This window comes from Simochromis diagramma, unplaced genomic scaffold (assembly GCF_900408965.1).
Source record: "Simochromis diagramma unplaced genomic scaffold, fSimDia1.1 OVJJ01000426.1, whole genome shotgun sequence".
Classification (NCBI taxonomy): domain Eukaryota; kingdom Metazoa; phylum Chordata; class Actinopteri; order Cichliformes; family Cichlidae; genus Simochromis; species Simochromis diagramma.
The window spans coordinates 1,531,447-1,555,662 of NW_024387170.1; the positions used below are offsets into that span (position 1 = coordinate 1,531,447).

The window sequence follows — 24,216 nt, forward strand, 5'->3', positions numbered from 1 at the left end:
AACGTGTAATTTCTAGATGAACCTGTCACTTTAGGGAGCTGTGAAAAATCGGAGGAATCCCAGTGAAATTTAAACATCTGCGATTCTTAAAATTTACATTATTGTAAAAACGATGTTGAAAAAAGGCTTGACAGTAACAGTCCAACTCTTTATCACTGTACAGCTTCTGTAATCAGCGCCCTGTTTGCAGCCTCTGATTCATGTACTCTCCTACACACTCACTACTTAATCTCAGCTGTGTTGTTAATAAACATGGTAATGTGTGCATGTGGGGCCTGCTCCCACAGGGCAGACCCACAGTGACATACGTTCCCTGAAATGAGTTGTGGCACAAATAAAATGGCCCCTGAGGTCTCCCAGTTAAATGGCAACACACTGGTGTCTGTATCTGCAGTAAGGTGGTCATTTTTCTCCATGGCGGCGCGCCACGGGCCCAGCTGGAGGAGGTGACATGAATCATTACAGTGCAGAAGAGAAGAAATAAAAACAGATTACTTAGCAGAGGAAAAGAAGTGAAAGGCTCAGCTCTGAAAACTCCAATATCCTCCTCCCCGTCTTAATGCAACGCAGATGTAACACACGAACAATACGACGTATACACACTGTCCTTTCACTTTTTATCCCACCATTGTGTAAAGCAGCAGCTACACATAACGTTTAAGGTGAAAGGTCTTGCATCGTATTCAGTCCAGCACTTGACCTTGTAAATACCAGTTTGACAGCTTGGACCACTGGGTTTGTCTTTATGGACACTACTGCATAACGTACGCCGTAGTGATGGCTGGTAAATGTGAGGCTTTCGTTTCCTCGCTGGGTGAAAAATGATGAAGCCTTGTTTCAGTTATTAAGATGTTGGAGTGCATCTGTGATCACTACAAGGTCACACCTGCAGCTAACGCTTTACTTTGAGCAGCAGACGGACACAAACATGTGAAACTGAAAGAATGGGCCTCTGTATCGTTGACCCATTTCATTACACTGTGAAGAGATGTCTGTGTGGGTCCTCAGCCATCCAGGTCATGGTAGTCCTGAGAAGTTGTAAAGAAGCCACCTGGCCCTAAAGATCTGTGAGGAAGACAGCTGGCTTCTTATCAAGCTCTAAACAGGACTTCGAGTAAGTCCGTTTAATTCAGATTTGCCTGTTTGAGCTCAGTGACTGTAGTGCTTTAATGTCTTTTTAATGGCAGCACTTTCTATTACAGCTCGGTAATAAAGCGATAATAGTCAGGTAACAAGGCCAACACAAGTTATTACCACTTAGTTATCAAAGTAATAACCAGTTAATATACAAGTATTATCATGCAGCAACAGCAGTTAAAGAGTGTAAAAGTACTAAACTGTATGTAATTGGAAAATAGAGGCCCAAAAACAGAGGAATAATGTGGAAATATCAAAATGTCAAGGCATGTCCATGAGGCAAAACCTATTAATGACAGTAACATAATACCTTAGTAACAACATGATAACCTGCCAGCTACAAGAAGTAATGTCTGCGAGTTTGGATTTTACCATTTTTATACAGAGATAAACTGCAATAACCTCATAATAACACTGTAATACTGGCTACTGTTTTAGCACATTTGGGTAGTATTATTATATTATAATGTTTGAATTAATCCTACCTTAGGTTCCCAGAAGTCTGCCTTGCTTAGAAGCAATGATGTCAATATTATGTTTAATGCTCTGGTTGAGTAAATGTTTACATCTCTCTGGTAGATTTTGCTTAATATCAGGAAACAAATGCAAAATACAAACCTGTCTGTTTCTATTTAATAGCACATTAAGTTTGCTTTAAAAGGTTATTAAAGTGTGATTGTTAGTTGATTGATAAATTCCTGCTTATTACACAGAAGCTAACACTAACAAATGATTACAAGCATCAGAAAGTCTGGACTGAGCTGGAAACACTGATCCAAATCCACATGTTTCAAAGACAGGAAGAATAAGAAAACAATAATTATTGTTTTATCATGGATCACAGAATATAAAGGTCTATTTAACATCGTTTTTTCCAAATTTTAAAGGAATAATTCATACGAATACCTCAGACTTTGATGGGATTGCAGTGGACCCCCTGTCACACCACACCTTATATATGGATGACAACACAGTGCGGGAAAAATATTTCAGCTTGGACAGAAAGTAGTTATGGAACAGATATTTAAAATGTCCAGTACACAAAAGTAAGATCCCATCCATGTTCTCCCACTTCTCCAGCCCAGGGTTCTTCCATACTGGAAAATTAGATTTTTGAAATTAAACCAAGAATGATTGAAGTTGTTTGAGCAACAGTTTCACATCATTATAACTTTGCATGAAGTAAATTAATTCATCTTTTTCCATTTTCTGCCAAAAACAACATATTGGAACACTTTGGAATATGTCATGTTTATCATTAGAAATAAACCATGATAACATTCACTCACATAGCTACAGTCTGAATGAACTGTACATGGGGTGCTTAATTATATCAGTGTTATCTGACAGTCATATTAACGGCATCTGGTTGTTTATCCATATTTATTATAATAATGTCATCTTATTTCAACACAACCTTGTTTTTTTGCAACCTTAGCCTCCAGTAACATTAGCTACAGTTAGCTACTCCCTCAGTGGTGTAAGTTCATAGTATGTGGTTCAGGTACTAACTAAAACCGCATTTTTAAAGGGAAACATTTGTGGTAGTTTCTGTGTAATAAGCAGGAACTAAAGCTGCAAAACATATAAAGGCTCACCTGCTCTTAAAAACCGACATAGATGTAACAGTGTGTCTGAAGCTGGATTCTTAAAGTTAGTTTTAAAACATCCTGTCCCAGTATAGAGCGTGACATCATCGGGTTGGTTGGTCGGTTGTGATCAACAGACTCTCATTAGTCTGCAGCTTTCTTTGTGAGTATTTACCACACGGCCCGTTCTAAGGTTCATTTTTGAGCACCTGACGGCTCTTTTTAGCTTCTCGTCTGTAAACACTCTGCATACTATTTCACGTGATTCAGTTTATTTTGAAAAATCTCAACTTTTATTTATACGTGTGTTTTATATCCATTTTAATACCACATTAATAAAGTATCAGCTTACTAAAGCTTATTCATACGAATACCAAATATACAGTTTATTAAAAAAATAAAAATGATCAAGACCAACGTACTTTTCTGTAATCTCAGTTTTTAATACTACTGTAAGTAACATTAGTCACTAAGTTAATCGTATATGGTCTAAATTAATAACTACAAATAGATGACTGTAAATATAACTACAGCAGCTGCTAGTATGTGGCTTTAAATCCAAACATGCTATTATAATCAGCTGTTCTAAGCCAACATGGATCGCGAGGCAAGCCGAAAGGTGGCTAAAGCTGGCAGCTGGAGCCCTACTTCTTTGTCTTTATCCATGGGGAAAACAGAAAGTGCAGATTCCCAGTAGGCAGCAGTCTGCCACCTACTGGCGGCTCCCAGATGATAACACGACCTCTGCTGTAGAATATGGTGTTCTTGGGTATTTTGGAAAGCGCTGACAAATCTTAGTCGTTACAGTTATTATCAGCTGCCATGGAAGCTCCGGTTGTTGTTGTTCAAGATGTAGTTATTGTGTTTGTTGTAGTTGTAGTAGTACATGCAGAGTAAAAGAACATATTGTGCATGTTTAGCAGGTTTACTCTAGAGGGAAATGAGAACCAGAAACAAGGCAACGTTCCTCACATGCACGCACAGCGCCGATGCACATCTCACCACATATGGCGCTGAAAACAGCAGCAGACCACATACTGCTCGTGACTAACCACTTATACATGAGAAAATCCATCTGACGTTAGAATGCACACATATTTAAAAAGATAAATGTGTAGTCGATCGGAAATGATGGCGAAGCTTCGCTGCTGCCTTCAGAGCTGCTCATCAGCGTCACTTCTTCTCCTGCCACTCCAGAAGCGAGGGGGGTGATTCATTCTGCTACCTTCTTTGTAGACACACAAATTATATTACTATCTTTTCAGCGTTAATGATGCCCTACTCTGGAAGACATCAAACTGAATGTGGACCTAATTAAAAACATGAACAAGAGAAGACTGATATATCTGAGAGCAATTAGAGAAAAGGTCGATTCTCCTTGTTTCTGCGGGTTACTGAGAAGGACTGCGCAGTTTACTATGAATATTAAACTAGTTCTCAAATAATGGCTAGCATTACCCATGGTTGTAAATCACTGATATGCATTATTTTGGTATCTACCATTATTGCACTGTGAATTTTATCATGAAGGTCTCAACAATGATTCATTAATGCTGTGTCAGCATAATCCAACCCTAACGTGGTTGCCTAAACAGTCGTAGGAACACCGCGTTCACCTACCAAACCCGTTCTTGTAGCGCATGCACACACAGGAGAAGGGGAAGAGCGACACACTGTGTCTAAAAATAACAGAATAATTGCTTTCCTCCTGCAGTTCTAAAAGGCTGTCATCACCAGCAGTTTGAATGTTGTGCTCCACACTAACAGCAGCATTAACAGCCTCTCGGTTGTCATTTAGCAGTTTTAAACTGATTTATTCGTCCCCACTTCTCAGCTTGCTACGAGAACACGTGCACAGAGATGCTCCGACTATTACAGTGAAAGAAACTCCAAATAAAAATGATTAAACTACAGACCGAATGAAAGGCAAACATAAAGGTGTTTGGTAAAAGTCATTCTTTACTGGAATAAATCTGCTACGATGCTGAAAGAGTTCTCTTATCTGACAGCTGGACTCCCTGATTCTGTACTATGACTCTGTTTTCTAATGTTGGAATTTTCACACATGTTGTGTCATTCTCTCCAATCACCAGTGGAAGACATGCAGCTGTCCACAGGTCTCTGAGAAAACAACCCTCAGCTCTCGTCATGTAAAACCTCACTAAACACTTTCACTTGTTTGAAGACTTGTTAAAGAAAACATGATGTTCATTTTGTTTAAAAAAAAAAAAAAGAGAAAAAAACAGAGAAAACATCATCAGCCTATTTTGCAGATTCAGCCCTTACTCGTCACATCCACACGACAGAGATATGTGGATATGGGCCCATTAAGAAAAAGGAAAATGTGGAGAAAAAGTGGAAATACTGTTTTGAGGGGGGAAAAGTTGAAATGTGGAAATGTTGCTTCAAGCCAAACAACTGCCACAGCTCCTCTCTGAAATGCCTCGGGTAGATACTGTGTGGCTTCAAAACACCAAGACGGCAAGAACAAAACACTTTATAGAGACAGTGGGCGAGGTCACTGAGGCTGCATCCGTCTTTCATATAAAATTCTGTCTCAGACTTTTAATCTTTTTCAAAAAAGTACCCAAGTTTCTCTCTAAGAGTGAGAGACACCCATAAATGTAGATCAGCCATCATCTTTCACTCCTGTGTCATGTATAGTCGGCCTCACTGCGGGGACCGTTGTCACCCATCTTTCTGCTCACTTGAATGAAATAAAATTTGACATGATAAGTGAGGATGGCTGTTGTTCAGATGTTTTCAAATGTTCCACTGTTAATACGTCTGTTTTTACATTTATGTCTAGATTGGAAATTAGGGTGAAATCAATGTTGTTAGGATGCCTTATCATGAGAGGTGAAGCACACAACGTAATGTTAAAACTCACACATACGCACACAATTAAGACAGGCTCATGTGAAAAATCACAAAGGTTCATGCCTACAACATTTCGTCTTACAGTAGATCAAGTTTATCTGCTCTTACTTCCTTGCCAAGGTCTTCTCTGATAACCTGCTGGATCTCCTCCATGCTGCTCTCAGGAGCTCGGCTGTGGAGCACCTTTAGCGTAGATGTGTACTCCTCGGGCAGCAGGTAGTCCAGAGCACCAAGGTGCTGGCCCACTTTGATAAAAGTGCCCCGGTTGGCACAGCACAAGTCTCGAAGACGCTCTGCCGATCGCCTGTGCACCTGCAGGAGGTGACGGAAAACAATCATGACAGTTGATTAAAATGTATCAAGGTTGTTGCAGAAATGAAGACTTTCAGGGACAATGAAAGGCTAAACACTGTTCGATGTGTGGCATGGCACTTAGTCCCAGTGCTTTAAAATGTTACTGTACCAGTAAACTTGCTAAAGAGACGAGGTAAAAGCTTGAAGCGTGTCTTTGGGAGCACTGACACACTGGAGATCATGGCAAGTTGACAACTGTGGCGCAGCAGAGCAGACAAACTATTCCTTTTGTTCATGTTGTCATTGTTATGTTGAAACAGGAGCAAAAAGCTATCGAGTACATTTTGGTTTTACTGGTAATTTGAATCATGACATGAAGTGTTTACATAAAATACTGCTATTTGTAAAAATATATTAAAACATTCAGCTGTTCAATCATTAATTTATATGACAATGGTGTTCAGCATAAAGTATGACTTATTTCTATCAATCCTTTACAAATTTCTACTTACAAAAAGCACACACAACCACAGAGAGAATCTACTGCAATAGAAATAAATCTACTGATGATCTCTTTGCTGAAAATGCAACAAATCAAATTTAGGATACGGGTCAGAGGGCTGCGCCTGGGATGGACTACATTACTACTTTAGTTCACTGAGCTTTGTGGGTATTTGTTTACTCACAGCTGTCTAAGGTCCCACCGTAGGACTTCAGTCAGGTGTGAACATTAAGTCTCTGTCTGCCCCCCCAGGTTTTGACTTCTGCTATTTATCACTCGTTTTTTTTCTTCATTGTTCGTTACCCAGTTTCTTTTCACCTGTGCCTCCTTTTCCCGAGCTCCCTCATTGCCCTCTAGTGTGCATATAGGGCATCTTCCTCTCAATCCTTGTCACAGCGTCTGTTTTTGCTCCTCGTGTCACACAGTCTGATTTGTTACTGGATGGATTTCAGCAGTGTTGAGTGTCTTTTAATGTCATGTAACTCATTTAGACGTCTAGGAAACTTCAAACTGCATGGTACAAGGAGCAGCTGTGACTGGCACCACTGTGTGGTACCGTGATGTCACCAACTGTCCACGTAAAATCACAGAGCAGGTCAGCGGATGCATAGTGTGCAGAGTCATTCACTACAGAGCTGCAAACTTCATGAGGTCTTGAGATTAGCTCTACAACGGTGCACAGACAGCTTCATGAGCTGAGCTTTCATGGCTGAGTAGCTGCATCCAATCCGTACAAGGCAATGCAGTGTAAAGCACGCCACAACTAGACTCTAGTGTAAACATGTTCTCTCAAGTGATGATTGATGGTTCTCTGTCTGGCGATGGACAAGTCAGAGTTTGGAGGTTGCCAGATGTGGTGTTTCTCAGGAGATGGGCTCTGCCCCTCAGTTCCAGTGAAAGGAACACGCAATGCTGCAGCACGAATGCGCTTCTGGAAGGATGGTCAGAAATTCCCATTAACTTACTACCAAACCAGAAGGCTTGAAGCTATTACAGCTGCCAGTTAAAACCTTAGGAATAAATAACAGGATGTCACTCATGTTCATATACTTGTGAAGGCAGATGCGCAAACATTTTTGGCCACATAGTGCATTTAGTTCCTGTTTACAGAGCTTCAGAGTCAGAGATTCGTGTTTTGGTTTTACTTCTGAAAGAAAAATGAACCAATGTCAACACAAAGGTCCTGCAAAAATAACAGGAATCATATTAATACAATTAATACATACTTATAGTTATATATTCACAACATACTTCATACCGTGTACATTATAACATACCATAATAGACCCATTTCTGTAATATACTCACATATCTATATTATTGCTAATATATATTGTAATATATCTATATCACTAAAGCACTTCTGGATGGATGCAAACTGCATTTCGTTGCCCTGTACCTGTGCATGTGCAATGACAATAAAGTTGAATTCTATTCTATTCTATCTTCAAACTGCGGCTAAAATATAACAAAACAGTTACGAACAAACAGAATACAATATACATGTCTATAAAATCTAAATGAAAAATAGCAATAAAAACAAATGACACCCTAAGCCTCTAGAAAGCATCTTCTGTGCTCTGGTCTCTACGTGTCTGCATATCTGTGCTGGCAGTCCTGTCCCGTCTGTCCCATTTGAACCAGCTGGAAGTGATAATGCTTATAGAGCTCGTCTCCTGAGGCCAGTGCAAATAAAGAGGCGTGAAATTAGCTCCCCTTAACCTCTCTAACCTCCAGCAGACACACATGAAAACACTCCAGGGCTCACACACATACAGCCACGCAGCATGCTCCCATAGGACCGTTTGACATGAGTGTCATCTGGACGATGATGACAAAGCAATGACAGGAACAAGTCACCAGAGATTACCAGATGAGTCTTTCTGCTTAGCCATGCACCAGGACGCCTTTTTGTAACAAGCGCCATCACCAGAGCCACACTGTTAATGCAGTGTTTCAAAAATACTAAGTTTGCATTTATACATTTTATTCATATACATTACTTATTCTGCATGGCTTTCATACTAAAATCGGCACAAATTCTATCAAGATAGCACAACAGCAGCACTTATACAATATGAGTCTCTGAATGTAAATTCATATCCAAGACTATACGCAGTAAAAAGCTTTTAGTTCTAATATTTGGAGATAAGTAATAAAAAGAAGACGTTTTGGGGGAAATGCTGCTTTCACATGTAGCCACATAATAGAGAGGTTGAAAAACGAAAAATGTAAAACAAAAAGCCTCGTGCCATTAAAGAATTAGAAAATAAATAAAATTATTTTAAATGAAAAACTGATATTGAACATCAGAAGTTTAAAAAAAATGCAATTTCTAAATTTTGACCTTTTTCCTATGGCTTCAGTGAGAAATGATTTCTTTTGTTTTAATAAGGCTGCAATGACTCCTGGAGTTATTGGAATAACTGGATTATATTATCAGAAATCCTCGATGCGAATTGTTTCCTTAGATGCTGACGCACCTGTGAAACGCCACGGCAGACACGGAGACATTTTCGTGCTTTGCAGCACACTTTATTGAGGCTCACTATTTACACAGTCGCGCTGCCAGCCGTACTCACATCAACACAACAAACCCCCAACCACAGGACCCAGTGGAAAAAACACCTGATCAACAAACTCTGACATGAAGAGACGCGAATGTTGTAGCTGCTCCATCAGTAATGAAAGTTTGGGACGATGGTGAAGTTGGGCCGCCTGCTGAAGGCTGAGGCAGTGACCTGCAACAAACAGGGGTGAGTCTAAAGGGGGGCATGGGTGTACTAGACCATATTTATGTCTGGCTTTTGTTATTTTACTTTTGTACAATATTTTTCGGATTTTAAGAGAAAATATTATCTGAATAAAGTTGTATTAATATCTTAAAAATATAAAAATAAAAGCTTTTTTTTCCCCTACAGGCCAATAAAAATGTACACGGGCTACTGACCTGGGGCACTGAATTATTATTAACATTAATTATTAACATCTACACCACAGGTGTCGAACTCCAGGCCTCGAGGGCCGGTGTCCCTGCAGGTTTTAGATGTGTCCTTGATCCAACACAGCTGATTTAAATGGCTAAATGACTCCTCAACATGTCTTGAAGTTCTCCAGAGGCCTGGTGATGAACTAATCATTTGATTCAGGTGTGTTGACCCAGGGTGAGAGCTAAAACCTGCAGGACACCGGCCCTCGAGGCCTGGAGTTCGACACCCCTGATCTACACCATTATAACATCTGTTTTTGCATCAAAGCACAGAAATTCTAATGTTGATATGCTCACTTTTCTTCATTACAGACACCACCTCTTTAAAAGGCTACCAACACACACTCATTAAACACACACACACAAATCTATGTCATCCAGCAGATGATTTTTGCCACCTATTAATGTAAGAAAGCCTTCCAAGAAGACAGAGTATAGGTAATTTTACTTTATTAGATTGTTTTATTTGAAATTATCGTACTTGAGATCATTTATTTCAATTTAATTTTAATATATCGTGTAAATGCCACGCTAGGTTTTTTTGTTTGACAGAGATTGTATACAGTTTTTAAAACATTGCATTTCTAAATTGTAAACCAAAGAGCAGTTCATTTTAAAATACCTCTCATTTGAATATTTATTAATGCTCTATTAATAAGGCAGAAGTGTTTTTGTCCAATTACATGGTTAAATGGATCAATTATTTTTGTTCATCAAATAATCAGGAATAATCTTAAGTAACACAGACGGCCTCGGCCATACAACGAGCGAGTATGCTTAAACCGAAGGCCCATTTTGAGCCAGGGAAAAACAAGCAACAACAGAAATCAGGTTAGTTAACAGTTCAGAGAAAGGTGTGACTCAGTGTAACATAACCACTCAAAGTTTACTTTTATTATGTTTTCAAATTAATTTGTATTTGTGGTACAGAACATCCAGGTTTGCTTGGTTATAAAGATAATTTCTGTGTAGATGAAGACAATATTGTAACAAAAGAAAACAACCTTTAACTTAACCTGAAGAAAAAGCTGTGTAAATAAATCTATGTAAGAACAAATCCTTGGCCTTTGACTCGTACAGTGAGTGAATCCAGTTCCTCTGTTATCCTCAGGGGCATCTGTTGCCCTCTGACAGAGAAAGGTCACAGCAGATCAACAGTGATCGCCTTTATCCTGTGACAAAACATTTCTGCTCTAGGGTTACAATAGCGCCATCCACAGGACACGAGGTACTTAGCTGATTTAATGAATCGCAGGCTACAGTTATCAATAGAAGATATTATCAAGAAGAGCTCCGAGACAAAGAGCACTGAAAAACTTTGTCACCTGTGTGTAGTTTGGTCTTTAAGTACTACTGAAGAAAATACAGATAACTGTTTAAAATAAGACAATGTCCACATCTACTCAGGTGTAAATAGCTTAATAAATGAAATCATCATTTTAAAGCTGTATTTTGTATTTATCCAGGTTGTCTTTGTCTAATAGTAGAATTTGTTTGATGATCTAAAACATTTAAGGTGGAATCAGGACGGGGTAAATTCTTTTTCACAGCTTGAATAAGGTTGCTGACCTCCATGACCCGAAGCTGATTTAGCTGTTAAGAAAATGGATGGACTGAAGAAAGAGAACAAAAATATCCAACGTGCATTATTCATAATCTTCATATCATTGCTACAACAAAACAGAGATGACATACTGCTCTTTTATCTCCGTCTGGTCAACAGTCTTCAAACAGCCTAGACGGTTCTCGCAAAATATGTTTGGAAGCTAATTTTGAGGTTCCTCAGAACGAAACCGTGGCGTCAGTTTGTCACTTATTGCCTAATTATCAGATCGATCTTCTCTCCTCTCACTCGCCTCCCTTCCAGTAATCGGGAGCCTTGTGGGATGCTGGCAAACTCACAGCTTGAGGATGACATCACCATGGTAATGCGCCTCTGACAGCCTGAGGGAAATGCTGCTCTGGGATAGGCTGATGCTCACCACCGCCCACGATCTACACAAATGTGCAGTCCCACCAAATGGACCAGTTAGCAAATTAGATGCATTAGTTCATCTGTGGTACAGACCAGAGCCACAGGAGCTGAGTGTAGAATGCATTTGCGTATCTCTATGTTCATCCTCTTCACACAGTTGGTGAGGACAGAAAATAAAGGCTGGAAAACCATGTGTGTTTGTGTGAGCTTCGGAGGGCGGTGTGTTCATGGATAAAAGGATTAGACAATGAGGGAAGAATGGAGAGATAAGCAGAAGTGAAACGGGAGTAAAGGAAGGTGATAAAAAGGAGGCACAGGAAGATGTTGAACTAACAGCAGCGGCATCTTTGTATCTGTGACGAGTTCAAAGTCTGTTAAACATGTATAACAGACTATACCTGTCCACTGGAGTGGCACTGAACTAGTGGTTCAGGAAATATTCATAGTATAATAATCCACTGTATACACCAAAAAAAAAAAAATCTCCAAGAGGAGACAGAGAGGTATTTGGATTGAGAAATATAAAAACTGCTTAATTTATCCTAAGCATGTCTGCTCTGCAAATTTATTATAATTAACTAAAATAAACACTTATGCTATGGCTACAACCCTGGTTGTCCAATTAGCACAAGTAGTTGCCTCATTATAACGAGACCTCCAGCGTGGCCTTATCAGAACCACAAACACCATTATGGCACCAGCAGGCCAGGTGCCATAATGGATAAAGGTAAGTGGTCATTCTGTCTAAATACCCTGAGCTCTGTCCATGTCAATCTGCAGCGCAAAGACTCAACATAAGGTATGGAGCCGGTTTTGCTCTTCAGGGGCGAAAGGCAGACAATAAAAGGCAGCCGACAGTCTTCCCTTCCTTTTCCAGATGTCCAAAAAATATTACCCAGAAATATCTGCCAGATGCACCTTGATCGGTGAGAAGGCCTTATCCATTTCAACCAGAAACTGCAGAAATGATATAATCACTACAACAGAGGACTGAAATGCAATTCTCACCAGATGTTGCTAACAATCCATTTAACCTACACGTGCAAAGACATCAAATCATAGATTTCCACAAATTAAGTGTAATAATGAGAAATGACGCAGGGAAAACGTATTGAACACATGAAGAAATGGAGGTGTAAAAAGGGGAAGTCACGACACCAGCTGAAATTCTTTAGTAATTAGAAAACAATCCTGCAACTTCATGCAAATTCATATCAGCTAGTTCAGTCCCAAATGACGAACTATAAAAAGGTGTGTCATTGCCAAGGTGTCGCACAAGAAACATCTTATGATGGCTAGAATAAGACCTTCACAACCTTAATGTTGGGAAAACCACTGCTGACACTACTAAAGGTTCTGATGAGCAATGTTGGACATCTACGGTTTGATTTCTTTGCATGTATGGATTGGACGGGTTGTTACTGACATCTGGTGAGATTTATCAATAGCACTTTTTTTTTTAATGTTATATATATACATAGTTAGAAAAAATACGTATTTTACCCACTGTATTTACCCCTGTACCAAACAAAGGAGGTCTCTGCCTACTGTCAATGGTCACAGAATTGAGGGAAGGAGGGCCACCGGGGAAATAATTCTGTATGCCAGTGCGTGTAACCTAGAGGACCTCCTGCTTGTCTGCTGATGTATGCAACAACTGTAGAATTTTCTTACCTGACTAATACATGATTACCTTTCAGCCAAGGGAGGAAATGTTTTAGCAACAGATGAACTGCCAGCATTTCCAGACAGTTTATGTGGTTAGAGCACATCTGTGGGCCCCATCTCTCAGCCCAGACCATAAGACAGAAATCTACAGAGACTACTTTCCTGACTGAATCTGTCATCAAGGTAATGCCCTGAATCAAGGAACTTTCACTGGTAACAAGTACATAGGGATTTTGTGGAGACCCTTACTGCCCAGTAAGGCCACATGGCACCAAACCCTTCCACATACAGGTGTCCTAGTTGTATTGCCACTACAGAGGAAGTCATCAGATCCAGTAGAATTGTCATTGTTTGAGGATAACAGCATTGACCCTGAAGATTTCTGAGGATAGAAAAGCTTTCACTAGGAGGAAGATTAAACTGAATGCTCTAAACAAAATGCAAATAACCAACGAGACAGGCCAGACTCAAACACAGGACTCAGGAGATCAGATATGGTGAGTTTATTTACAGTGCTCGTGAAAGGAAAACTATTTACAACATCTTCAGGCAGGGATAAATCCACAGTCTCTCTTTTCAAGTTCCTTGGAAAGGAAACCGAACAGGAACAGAATCGTCTCCACAGCTCTCTCACACATAAATCGCTCTCACTGGGAAAAACACCGGGGCTTCTGCACAGAGGAGGGGACACGTACGTAGTCGTTGTGCAAACTGGAAACAGACTTACTGATCAGAGACTGTTTCACAATGTGGTCGGTTCAATGCTCTGGTGAAGACCGAAGGTTTGCTCCCAGCATAAGTAGTGGCCGACTGATCAGCAGACGGCAAACAGGTGATCTTGATTACTTCAGGTGTGATGGAGAGGAGGTAAGCACACACACAAACACACCACACACTTCACAGAGAGAGAGAGACGCACAGAAGGACTTGAGGACTGTTAGAGTAGCACCCAAACAAGAGCCTTCCGGCGACCCGCCAGGTTTATCAGGATGGTTGTCTCTAAGCATGGTTTTATCCAATATGGCTGATTGAGGAACCCAGGAAGGTTCCTCCAGCATGTACCCCTCCCAGTTCACGAAACGCTGAAGCCTTCTCCCACGTCTAACTTCCATGAGCCGCCTTACCGAATATGTTGGTAAGCCATTGATGAGCTGGGCAGGTGGGGGAAGGTTCAGACGCAGGGCACAGAGGACTCGAGACAGGGTTTCAAATGAGAGACAGAAAACGTTATGGATTTGCATATTGTGCAGAAACTTGAGACGTTCAGACACATGGTTGATAATGGCATGTCTTCAAAAGGGCTGATAAAATTTGGACAACATTTTCCTGATTGAGTTCTTCATGTGCTTAGTGGAACGCCAACCCTTCCAACCTCGTCATTAATGGGGTCACTTGATGCGTCTGTTGGCAAGGTGCTTATTCTGCTCCTTGGTGGCAGCTTGACTGACCACGCTGCTTTCTAGAGTCGAAAACACTGTGACGGTGGTGCTGGATGGATGGAACAGTGCACTCACCTTCAACTGATGTAAATAATGGCAGCTGATAACCCAAGGATGCCTTTAAGGGTGAGAGGCCGGTGGCAGAGGAGGTAAGGGAATTGTGTACGTACTCAATCCAGGTCAATAGAGTGTTCCAGGTGGAAAGGTTGGAGAAATCAGGTTGGACACTTTTTACCCAAGTGTCCAGAACATATGGCCGCAGGTCTGGTGATACGATTACAAAATCGATCATCGACCTGTGGCTTGGTAGCCATCTTGGTAGCCGGGGATTAGTCCGCCAGGGCCTCCACTTCTGGCCGCCGCCTGGCACACAATGCACCCAACCCCTACGGCGCCTCCTGTGGGTGGTGGGCCTGTAGGAGGATGTGCCCATGTCCTTTTTTCGGGCTGTGCGTGCCGGGCCCCATGGACTAAGACCCAGCTACCAGATGCTCGCCCTAAGGCATCCTCCCTGGGCCTGGCTCGAGGACAAAGCCCCGGTAACCCTATCCCGGGCAGGATGAACTGTTCCCTTGGTGTTCTACTTGTAGGGGTCTTCTGTATTGCTCTTTGTCTGGTCCATCACCCAGGACCAATTTACCATGGGAGACCCTACCAAGGGACAGAAGCCTCTGGAGAACATAGCCCCTGGGGTCCCTGGGACACACAAACCCCTCCACCATGATATGGTAGCGATTTGCGGAGGGTCTAAAATTAATTTTTTAGTAATTTGTATATATAGATGTGTTATTTTATAATGATCATACAACATTTTTTGGAAAAATAAAAACAAAAATAAACCGCCTTCACAATACTGTATGAGGTTCTGTCTATATCTGGTTGCCTGTTGCTAATGCTAAACGAATTCTGTGTTAGTAGCAGGTTAAACCCTTAAACATGTTTTTACAGAGGAGTACCCTTTGATTAGAAACGTATTATTTTCTTTCTCTTTAACTCTGTGTCTGTTTGCACATGTAATTAAAGCACAGGCCTCTGAGCTGGGTCCTCGCTGTGCAGGTTGATGGACAGTCATCAGATGCCGTTAAGCACAGATGGTAAATTATTTTCAAGGAATAACTCCTACCCACCCTTTGTGCTCTTTGAATATGTGCAAGTGATAAAGACAAAGTCACAAGTTCTTGGCCAGTCACTCCATCACCTCAGCCAAACTGCCATGAAAACATTAAGTGTTCTTTAATTTTATAATATTCAGTCTATGGAATGAATATTGGTGGATGCACCAACAAGAACCAAAAGACTTAGAATCTACTTTTAAAATAATATTTTTTTTGTATGCATACAGTGCTTTCACAGATTCAATATGGACATCATACATAACAGCTGTCAATATTACAGATGCCACTATGATGGAGTTCTGGATCCAGCAGAGAAACCAGCCTTCTCCCCTTAACATCGGGCTCGCTAATGTTCAGGTCCTTAACAACAAACTGGACAAGCTGCGCGCACAGATTAAGCATCAAAAGCTCATCAAGAACTGCTGTGATTTTGCATTCACAGAGACATGGCTGGAGCCCAGTGTGCCTCCTGAGCTGTTTATACGAGGTGATATATTGGCTCTGAATGCAATGTGCAACGTTATTAGTGATTCAGAGAATTCTAAACCAGAGGCAGCATTCATTGTTTAGGGAGACTTTAATAGAGCCGGTATGGAGACAGTTCTCCCAAAATTCTATCAGCATATTTCTTTTTCTACAACAGGCGATCAGACACTGGATCATTGTTACATCCCATCCAAAGACAGTTACAAACTCCACCCCTACCCTGCACTTCAGACGACACACCACAGTTCCATACTGCTATTTTCTGCATACAGGCAGAAACCTGAACAGGAAAGCCTAGTTTCCAGAAACACTTTCAAATGGAATATTAGAAAGTGGTCTCCAAGACCAGACATCCTTCCAGATTGAAAGTCTCAGAGTGTCACCTCTACTCCTCCCTGAGATCCTGGATCCTCTTCAGTTTGCCACAGACGACGCCCTCGCCTCCCCGACTTAGAAAAAGGGAACACATATGTGAGAAAGTGAAAGATGTCTATCTGCAGATGGATTTCCAACTTCATGAAAAGGACCCAGGTGGTGAGAGCTGGTAAATGCACATCCTCCTTGTTTATGACAAACACAGGAACGCTACAGGACTGTGCTCTTGTACTGCTTGTTCACTCATAACTGTGTTTCTAAGCACAGCTCCAATGTCATCACTTTATTGCCAAATGACACGACCGTTGTGGGCTCAATCACAAACAATGATTAGCCAGCCTACAGAGAGAAGATGAAAGCACTAAACAGCTGTGAGGAACCTTGGTGTCATTTTGACCATGGTACATCCTTCAGTGCACATATTAAACAAATGTGTAGGACTGCTTTCCTGCATTTCAACAAAATTATTTGCACAACATACATAGAAACATCATGTCTGGCAGTGATGATAAAAACTAGTTTATGCATTTATTACTTCCAGGCTTGACTACTGTATTTCATTATTATCATCAGGTTCTCAGAAGCTTGCTGAAAAACCCCAAGTGTTCCAAAATGCTGCAGCACGAGTACTGAAAGAGGCCAGAGACCATATTTCTCCCATACTAGCTTCTCTTCAGTGGCTTCCTGTTAAATCCAGACTAACTTAAAATTCTTCTCCACATATACAAGGTCCAAACCATGTCCTGTCTCATGGTGCTGTATACCCAGATAGAAAAACATATAGTTAGGGCTGGACCAGGTGACCCTGAATCCTCCCTGCAATAGACGTAGGCTGCCGGGGGATTCCCATGATGCACTGGGTGTTTCCTTTCCAGTCACCTTTCTCACTCACTATGTGTTAACTGCATTGAATCATATCTGTTATTAATCTCTGTCTCTCTTCCACAGCATGTCTTTATCCTGTCTTCCTTCTCTCACCCCAACCGGTCGCAGCAGATGGCCCCGCCCCTCCCTGAGCCTGGTTCTGCTGGAGGTTTCTTCCTGTTAAAAGGTAGTTTTTCCTTCCCACTGTCGCCAAAGTGCTGCTCATAGGGGGTCATATGATTGTTGGGTTTTTCTCTGTATGTATTATTGTAGGGTCTGCCTTCCAATATAAAGCGCCTAGAGGTGACTGTTGTTGTGATTTGGTGCTGTATAAATAAAATTGAATTGAAATTGAAAAGTTGGGTCTTTACAACAAGTGTCTTGCATTGACTGTTGTGTGAGCTATTATACTCAATATATTTGTATGAATTGAATTGAAATAATACAATCAAAGCCTTTCTTTCAGTTACTGCATCTAAACATTTCCACATTTCCACTTCCATCTGTTCATCATTTCTGCACATTGGCTTTGAAGTTTTGCTCATTACAACCTTCATGACAGAATCAACTTGGTATTTAGGAGTTTTTCTCACAAAAACTACTTAATTAAAGTCCTTTCAGTAAATTTCAGTTAGATAAAGATCTGGAAATTGATTTAGATATTGTAAAACATTATGTTGTACTTTGGTAATTATGGCTGCTGTCATGCTGCTTGACCAAATGTGATACAAAAAATTAATTCTGTCCCGTCCTGCTGGTGAGGCATCCTGGCCAAGGTCTAACAGCCTCAAACCATAACACTAACACCGCCGTGGTGCACGTTAGGGACGAGGTTCTGAAGCTAGACTACAGTCTTTATTCTTTCTCCAGACACAACATATGATTTATATAGGGAGCATTTAAAGTTTGAACGAGGGTGGTGAAGATTATCTGACTACTTTAGATAACTGACATTACAAATGCATAATGTCCTACTGTGAACAGTGAGGTGACAGTGTGTTATATGCAGCTGGACGGCAGCATAGAGCAGCTGCAGTAATTGATTTCTGCTGTCACACCAGGGCTAAATGACTGGGATTAGTGGACTATGAACAAGGCCTATTTATTACTGGGACACTCGTGATTAGCTCGTTACTCAGTTCACTGAGGTTCATCTCGCTGCCTGTCACGGGGGAGGGGGTGATATGTGTGTTTGTGCTTACATTTAAGCCCGGACGGTCAATAGGCCTTGTCTACAAGCATTATAGTTACAAAGCCCAAGGCGTTAGCAAAGCCATTCACAAGAAATCCTGCAACAGTTAATACAATAAGGCAAAATATACAGTTCCTAAATAGACCGAGTGTGGACCTGGGCGCTGCTCCATTTATTAAAATGCCACTTATCTGAACACAGAACACAACAGTACAACAAGGTGGGGAAAATACAAGCTATTTGTTATCTCTCCCAGCCAAGTGTAGGCAAAAAGCACTCACTATATTTCTGCAGTGGTGCTGCTTTCTTTCACTGCAATATGAGAAGAGCCACAAGAATATGGGAGAAAATGAAGAAGAGCCAAAAGAAGAAGAAATGATGGGGGAGGGATTTCAGTGAGAGCCACAGCTCATTTGATAACATTTATACTCCTAGATAACCGAGTAACATGGAAACACAGTACTGGGGATTTACACTTCTGCTCGAAAGCTGCATGGTAACTACTAGGGCAGGGCAATACGGCCAAAAATATTTATCATATTTGAAAATAGGGCTGTGCGATATGACCAAAATCTCATATCCCGATATAAAACATCTATCGTCCGATAACGATATAAATCACAAAAATTTAATATTTTCTGTAAATTCTGTGAATCTCAGGTAGGTGAAGTGTTTCCTGCTGCGCGTCATGTACCTGGGGTCGAGTCTTTTAACCGATGCATGAAACGATACATTTTTAGACATAAGTTGTAACGGCCGCTGTTTTTTTATTACACGGCGTGCTGCGAGGAAAAGCCTGTTCTAACGTTTGAGTCTAAGGTTTATTTTTTAGCACCTGACAACTCAATAACACTTTTTCACGTGATTCCGTTTATTTTGAAAAGTCTCAACAGGATCTTGAGCTTTATTGTGAAAGGTTTATGTGGAAAATAAACAAGCGGACATGCGATGGTTTTACCGTTGTTGTTGCTAACGACAACTCATAAAAACCGGCGCTTGTCCGTCCGTAGTGTGGTTATATTAAATATAAGAGAAAGAGAGAACTTTAAGTAATATAGCCACCACAGTGACCATCAAAATGATGAAAAAATATTGCCGTAAACAGTTTATTTTGCGACACCACGAAACAAACGATAGCGTAAAATGAAACGATGTTTTTATATCGTCATCCGATATATATCGTTATATCGAACAGCCCTATTTGAAAATTTGCAATAACCATATAACTGACGATATACACGAGACAAAACACAACTCCTCAACTTTATTAGTGCAAAAAACCCCATCAATGTATTTTCACTTAAACAAGCAGCTGTTTTTTGTGCATTAAAGTTATATAAAAATGTAACAGTGCAAATGCAAATTCCTTGCTGACAGTTTAACTAAAAGGCATTTCCAGTGGAAACTGGCCGACATATCCTCAGCATAACTTAAAAAGAGGTTATACACACACAATACGGTAACATTATGTTGAAGCACAGTACGTATCACTCCGCGAGGCTCCTGCCTACGATAGCCGTAATGCTCCGACAATCCATCGAGCGGTGCGGCTTCGTAGCTTAGCAAAGTCGTACTAAAACATTTTTTGACAGATTTTCAAGCACCGTCTACAACATTAAATCGTTTCGAGGTCAGTAAGCACAACCAGAATTCATACATAAGACGCACCAGATTATAAGGGGCACTGCCGAGTCTTCAGAAAATCAAAGGATTTTAAGTGTGACTTATAGTGCCGAAAACACGGTAATAACAACGGCCCGCCAGCATGCTCTACCAAAAATAGTGCTTTGGTGTGTATCTGATGGACGAAAGCTAAACCAGTTCCACACCACTGAAGTTGCAGCATTTTTACAAACCAGTTCAGGTTCATCTGTTTCATTCAACGTTCCGCTTTCGCCCTTCTCATTCTCTGTCGCCGCCATGCTTTTTCCACCATGTGCGTATGAAAACATAGGCACTGCGCATGCGCGTTTTAACCATATTCTATCGCGATACTTCATTTTCTTATCATTGCCCAACATTATACCGGTGTTACTATAAAAGGTATGATATGGCCCAGCCCTAGTAACTACATCGTAGCTGCAAACCCCTCTGAAACCCTACGGCGTAATGAACACTGTAACCTGAAGTACGACACACCTCAACTGCTAACTGCTAAACATAAACGGACCACAATAATTACTGGGGACCTAGGTGAGGAAAAGCCACAGCAGTTTCTGTGTTTCTATTGACTGGCACTGCATATAAGACAGTAGGACACAGTATTTAACACATAATGCACCACACACAAGCACAAATACAACAACAACGCTGGCCATTTATGTAGGTTAAAGCTTTATAAAGTTTCCTCACAGAAATCTAAATCAGGCCTAAATTTTACTCTTTGTCCGCTTCAGTTAGTCTATCCACCATTTTTTTTTTTTTTTTTTTGGGGGGGGGGGGGGGGGGGTATCCATCACCAGGGCACAATGACTCTTAGGATAGGGGAGGCCACACAGCATCCTTCAAACCCTGGAGAAAGAAAGACACACTTTGGCCTGTATTTAGAGAAGCTTTCAAATACAGCCTTTGTGACGTAATCATCCTCCAAATTATCTAAATTATTAGCCTTCTCTACCTGCATTGGTCTGCATACTCCCTCCACCTCGGTCATTGTTGCTTTTTGCACTTTATTCACTTCACTGGATTTTTATCTCTCATTGCACAGCAGCTTTTGTTAAGAGACCAGATATCCACAACAGAAAATCAGAGCCTAATTCATTTTAGTAGGAAACACGACTGTGTCTTAATTTACAGTTTGTGCAAAGCAGAGTCATCAAATCTCAGACCACCAAGTGCTCCATTCCCCCATCACACAATGCAATGGTATATTGAGTCATCAAAGAAATGAAACACAGCAAACCAATTCTCACACTGGAAGCAGGAAACGCCCTTTTCACTGAGTAACTGACCATTTAATGCTCAGTGAAATCTATTACATTTTCAGTCAACAGTCTAACAATCTGAAAATCTGCTTCTTCCAATGCAGATCAGGCTTTTTATCAAAAAAGTAGGCCAACCTATGTAATGTAAATGTGGTGTCTTAGTAACCTTTTAAATTAAACACCAAGATACTGTATTTATCAGCTATTTAAACCAATGATCTGAAAACCTTTTGATTCTCTACCCAAACAACAGGATGGGGCTCACCCAGCCCATCAGATTTTTATCTCCTACAGTCATTTGGAAAACTCAACAACTGCTGCAGAGAAATGTCACAAAACCATTTTTCATTGTGATGTTTAAATAAATCATCAGTAACGCTGAGGTCCAGGCTCTGAGGAGGCCATTCCCAGTGTTGTACATACAATATTTGTGAGCCACATTTGCAGAAGTAATGCAATGTGATTACAGTAATGCATAATCACATTACACTTTTCAACAATTCAGTAAGCCTTACTGTACTAAATTACGTAAATACATTACAATTCCAATAAAGTTGACAGCTTTGTGCTCTGAAGCGCCGTACCAGCTGCTGTTAGAGCCCTCTGGCCTGGGTGACACAAGGAAAGCAGCAGTGACAAGGAAATGCAGTATTACTGCTGCTGCTGCTGCTGAAGATCAGCCTGTCAGCTGTGATCTAACTAAAGCAGGCAGCTGGGAAGCAAATGTTAAACACTCCCTCCTGTCCATATCCCTCAAGGATTCTCCCGCTTCAGACTTGTTTGGCTGATAAGCTGCCGTCATGTGCTTGTCAAGGTCAGCAGTTATCAGGACACACCCCAGTATTTACACAGTGTGTCCCTCAGAAGGGCCAGAGCTTAAGGAGAGGCCGGATTTATGTGAACAGAGCACTCTCTTTTCTTTCCCATGAAGCAGCAGCGCTGACATTCAGAAGGCTGAGATCACTGCTGACATCTGCTGGTAAGATGGTGACGTGCACCCAGGTCTAACATCAAAGTCAGTTCATGTTTGCTCCATGTTAAATGCCAGTCTAGTTTATAGGCATGCATATGTGCAAATAACTATTTTTTTAACTACTACAACTATTGTACTATTACTACTATAGTGTAATTTTTTTTATTCATAAATATAAGGTGGGGGTATTTATAGTGTGGAACATTCGTAGAAGATAAATAACATAAGGGTACGCTGCACTAAGAGTAATTGTCCTGATGACCTTAGGGCTCTCCTAGGGGTATATGGACTAAGGAGTTCAGTGAGGTAACACAGTGCAGTATTGTTTATGATTTTAAAGGTAAGCAACAGAATTTTAAACTCCATTCGGTATTTGACAGGGAGCCAATGCAGGTCAGCAAGGACTGGGGTGATCGAGGCAAACCTTGCGGTTCCAGTCAGAAGGCGTACCGCAGCATTCTGGATAACCTGCACTGTATGAAGAAGGGTGGAGTGGAGACCAAAGTAAAGGGAATTACAGTAGTCTAATCTAGAGGTCACAAAAGCAAACTGTGCTCTAATGTTTTATTTCTTATTTTGTCTGTACTTTTTGGGGGGTTTCGTACTCTGTTACAGCCTTTTATCTTATATCTTATGTTTTAACCTTGTTGTGAAGCACTTTGGTGTACCTTCGGTTTTAAATGTGCTACATAAATAAAGTTGTATTGTATTGTAATATTTTTTTTTATATTAGTCAGATTGTGATCAAAGAAAAAACAATTAGACAGACATTTGCATTACATTTCCTAGATATTGTAGGCCACATCTATAACCGGAGCAATCTCTGGGAAATGTAATGCATAAGAACCATCTTATATTTTAGGAAGGTTTCACACATTAGGTCTATGAGCTGTACTACAGCCCCAACAAGAAGTGCATTGTAACACTGTAACTCGTTATCATGCAAGATATACCAATGTTCACATTTACAACTCCTAACAACTCCTAAATCCTAACAAATTCTTTAAATAATTGCTTGAAAAATCTAATAAAAAGATGTTGGGTCCCACTTTATGATGAATAAAAAAGGACACATATTACCTGCCACTCCACTCAGTCCTCTGAACAGATGCTAGCTCCACTGTCTCTGAGTTTACAAGGTTACATGAACTAGGCCTCTACCTATTAAAGTTATGATTATAGTTACCCTCCAGTTCAAAATCAATATGTTGGAGTTAGATCCATCCGATTGGAGTTCTTTCTGGGAGCTGATTGGTACAAAACCACCAAAACAGCATACTTGTTAATCTGTCAGTGCCTTTGTGATATATGTTGGGTCCTCGGGTGTGTCAAAACAGTGATCTTTATTTTTACGATGGTGACAAACTCACAAGGGCACTAATCTGGCAGATAGACCGGGTGGCAAGCAAAGATCATCTCTGTGTAGAAGAAGTCTTCTGTTCTCAATGAGCTGTGGTTGTTCAGCATGTTAGAACACAAATTTTCAAATAGTCACATCAGATACTAGCTGCTCATTAACTAGCAAGCACCACAGATGCATATTCACTGTGACGTTGGATTGATCCTATGTATGAGTGGCAAATGGTAAATGGACTGATTTTTATATAGCACTTTTCTACTCTGTTTGAGCACTCAAAGCGCTTTATTCGCTCATTCACAGCCAAGTGTTTTCTATCTAACATTCACACACAATTATACTCTGAAGAACACATCGAAGAGCAAGTTGGGGTTCAGTATCTTGCCCAAGGATACTCGGGGATCCAGACTGGAGAAGCCAAGGATCAGATCACACATTACCTGTTCTACCTCCTGAG

At 40.8% G+C, this 24,216-nt stretch overlaps 1 protein-coding gene across 4 annotated transcripts in view; it reads right to left on the reverse strand.

Annotated features, from left to right (window-relative positions):
• The window catches only part of adck1 (aarF domain containing kinase 1), an 87,520-nt gene that overhangs the window by 38,364 nt on the left and 24,940 nt on the right, over positions 1 to 24,216 (reverse strand). For all 4 annotated transcript variants that reach the window (XM_040049082.1, XM_040049081.1, XM_040049083.1 and 1 more), the window contains one exon: positions 5,715 to 5,918. In XM_040049082.1, coding sequence (XP_039905016.1) covers positions 5,715 to 5,918 — 204 coding nt within the window. The remainder of the gene's footprint in view (positions 1 to 5,714; positions 5,919 to 24,216) is intronic.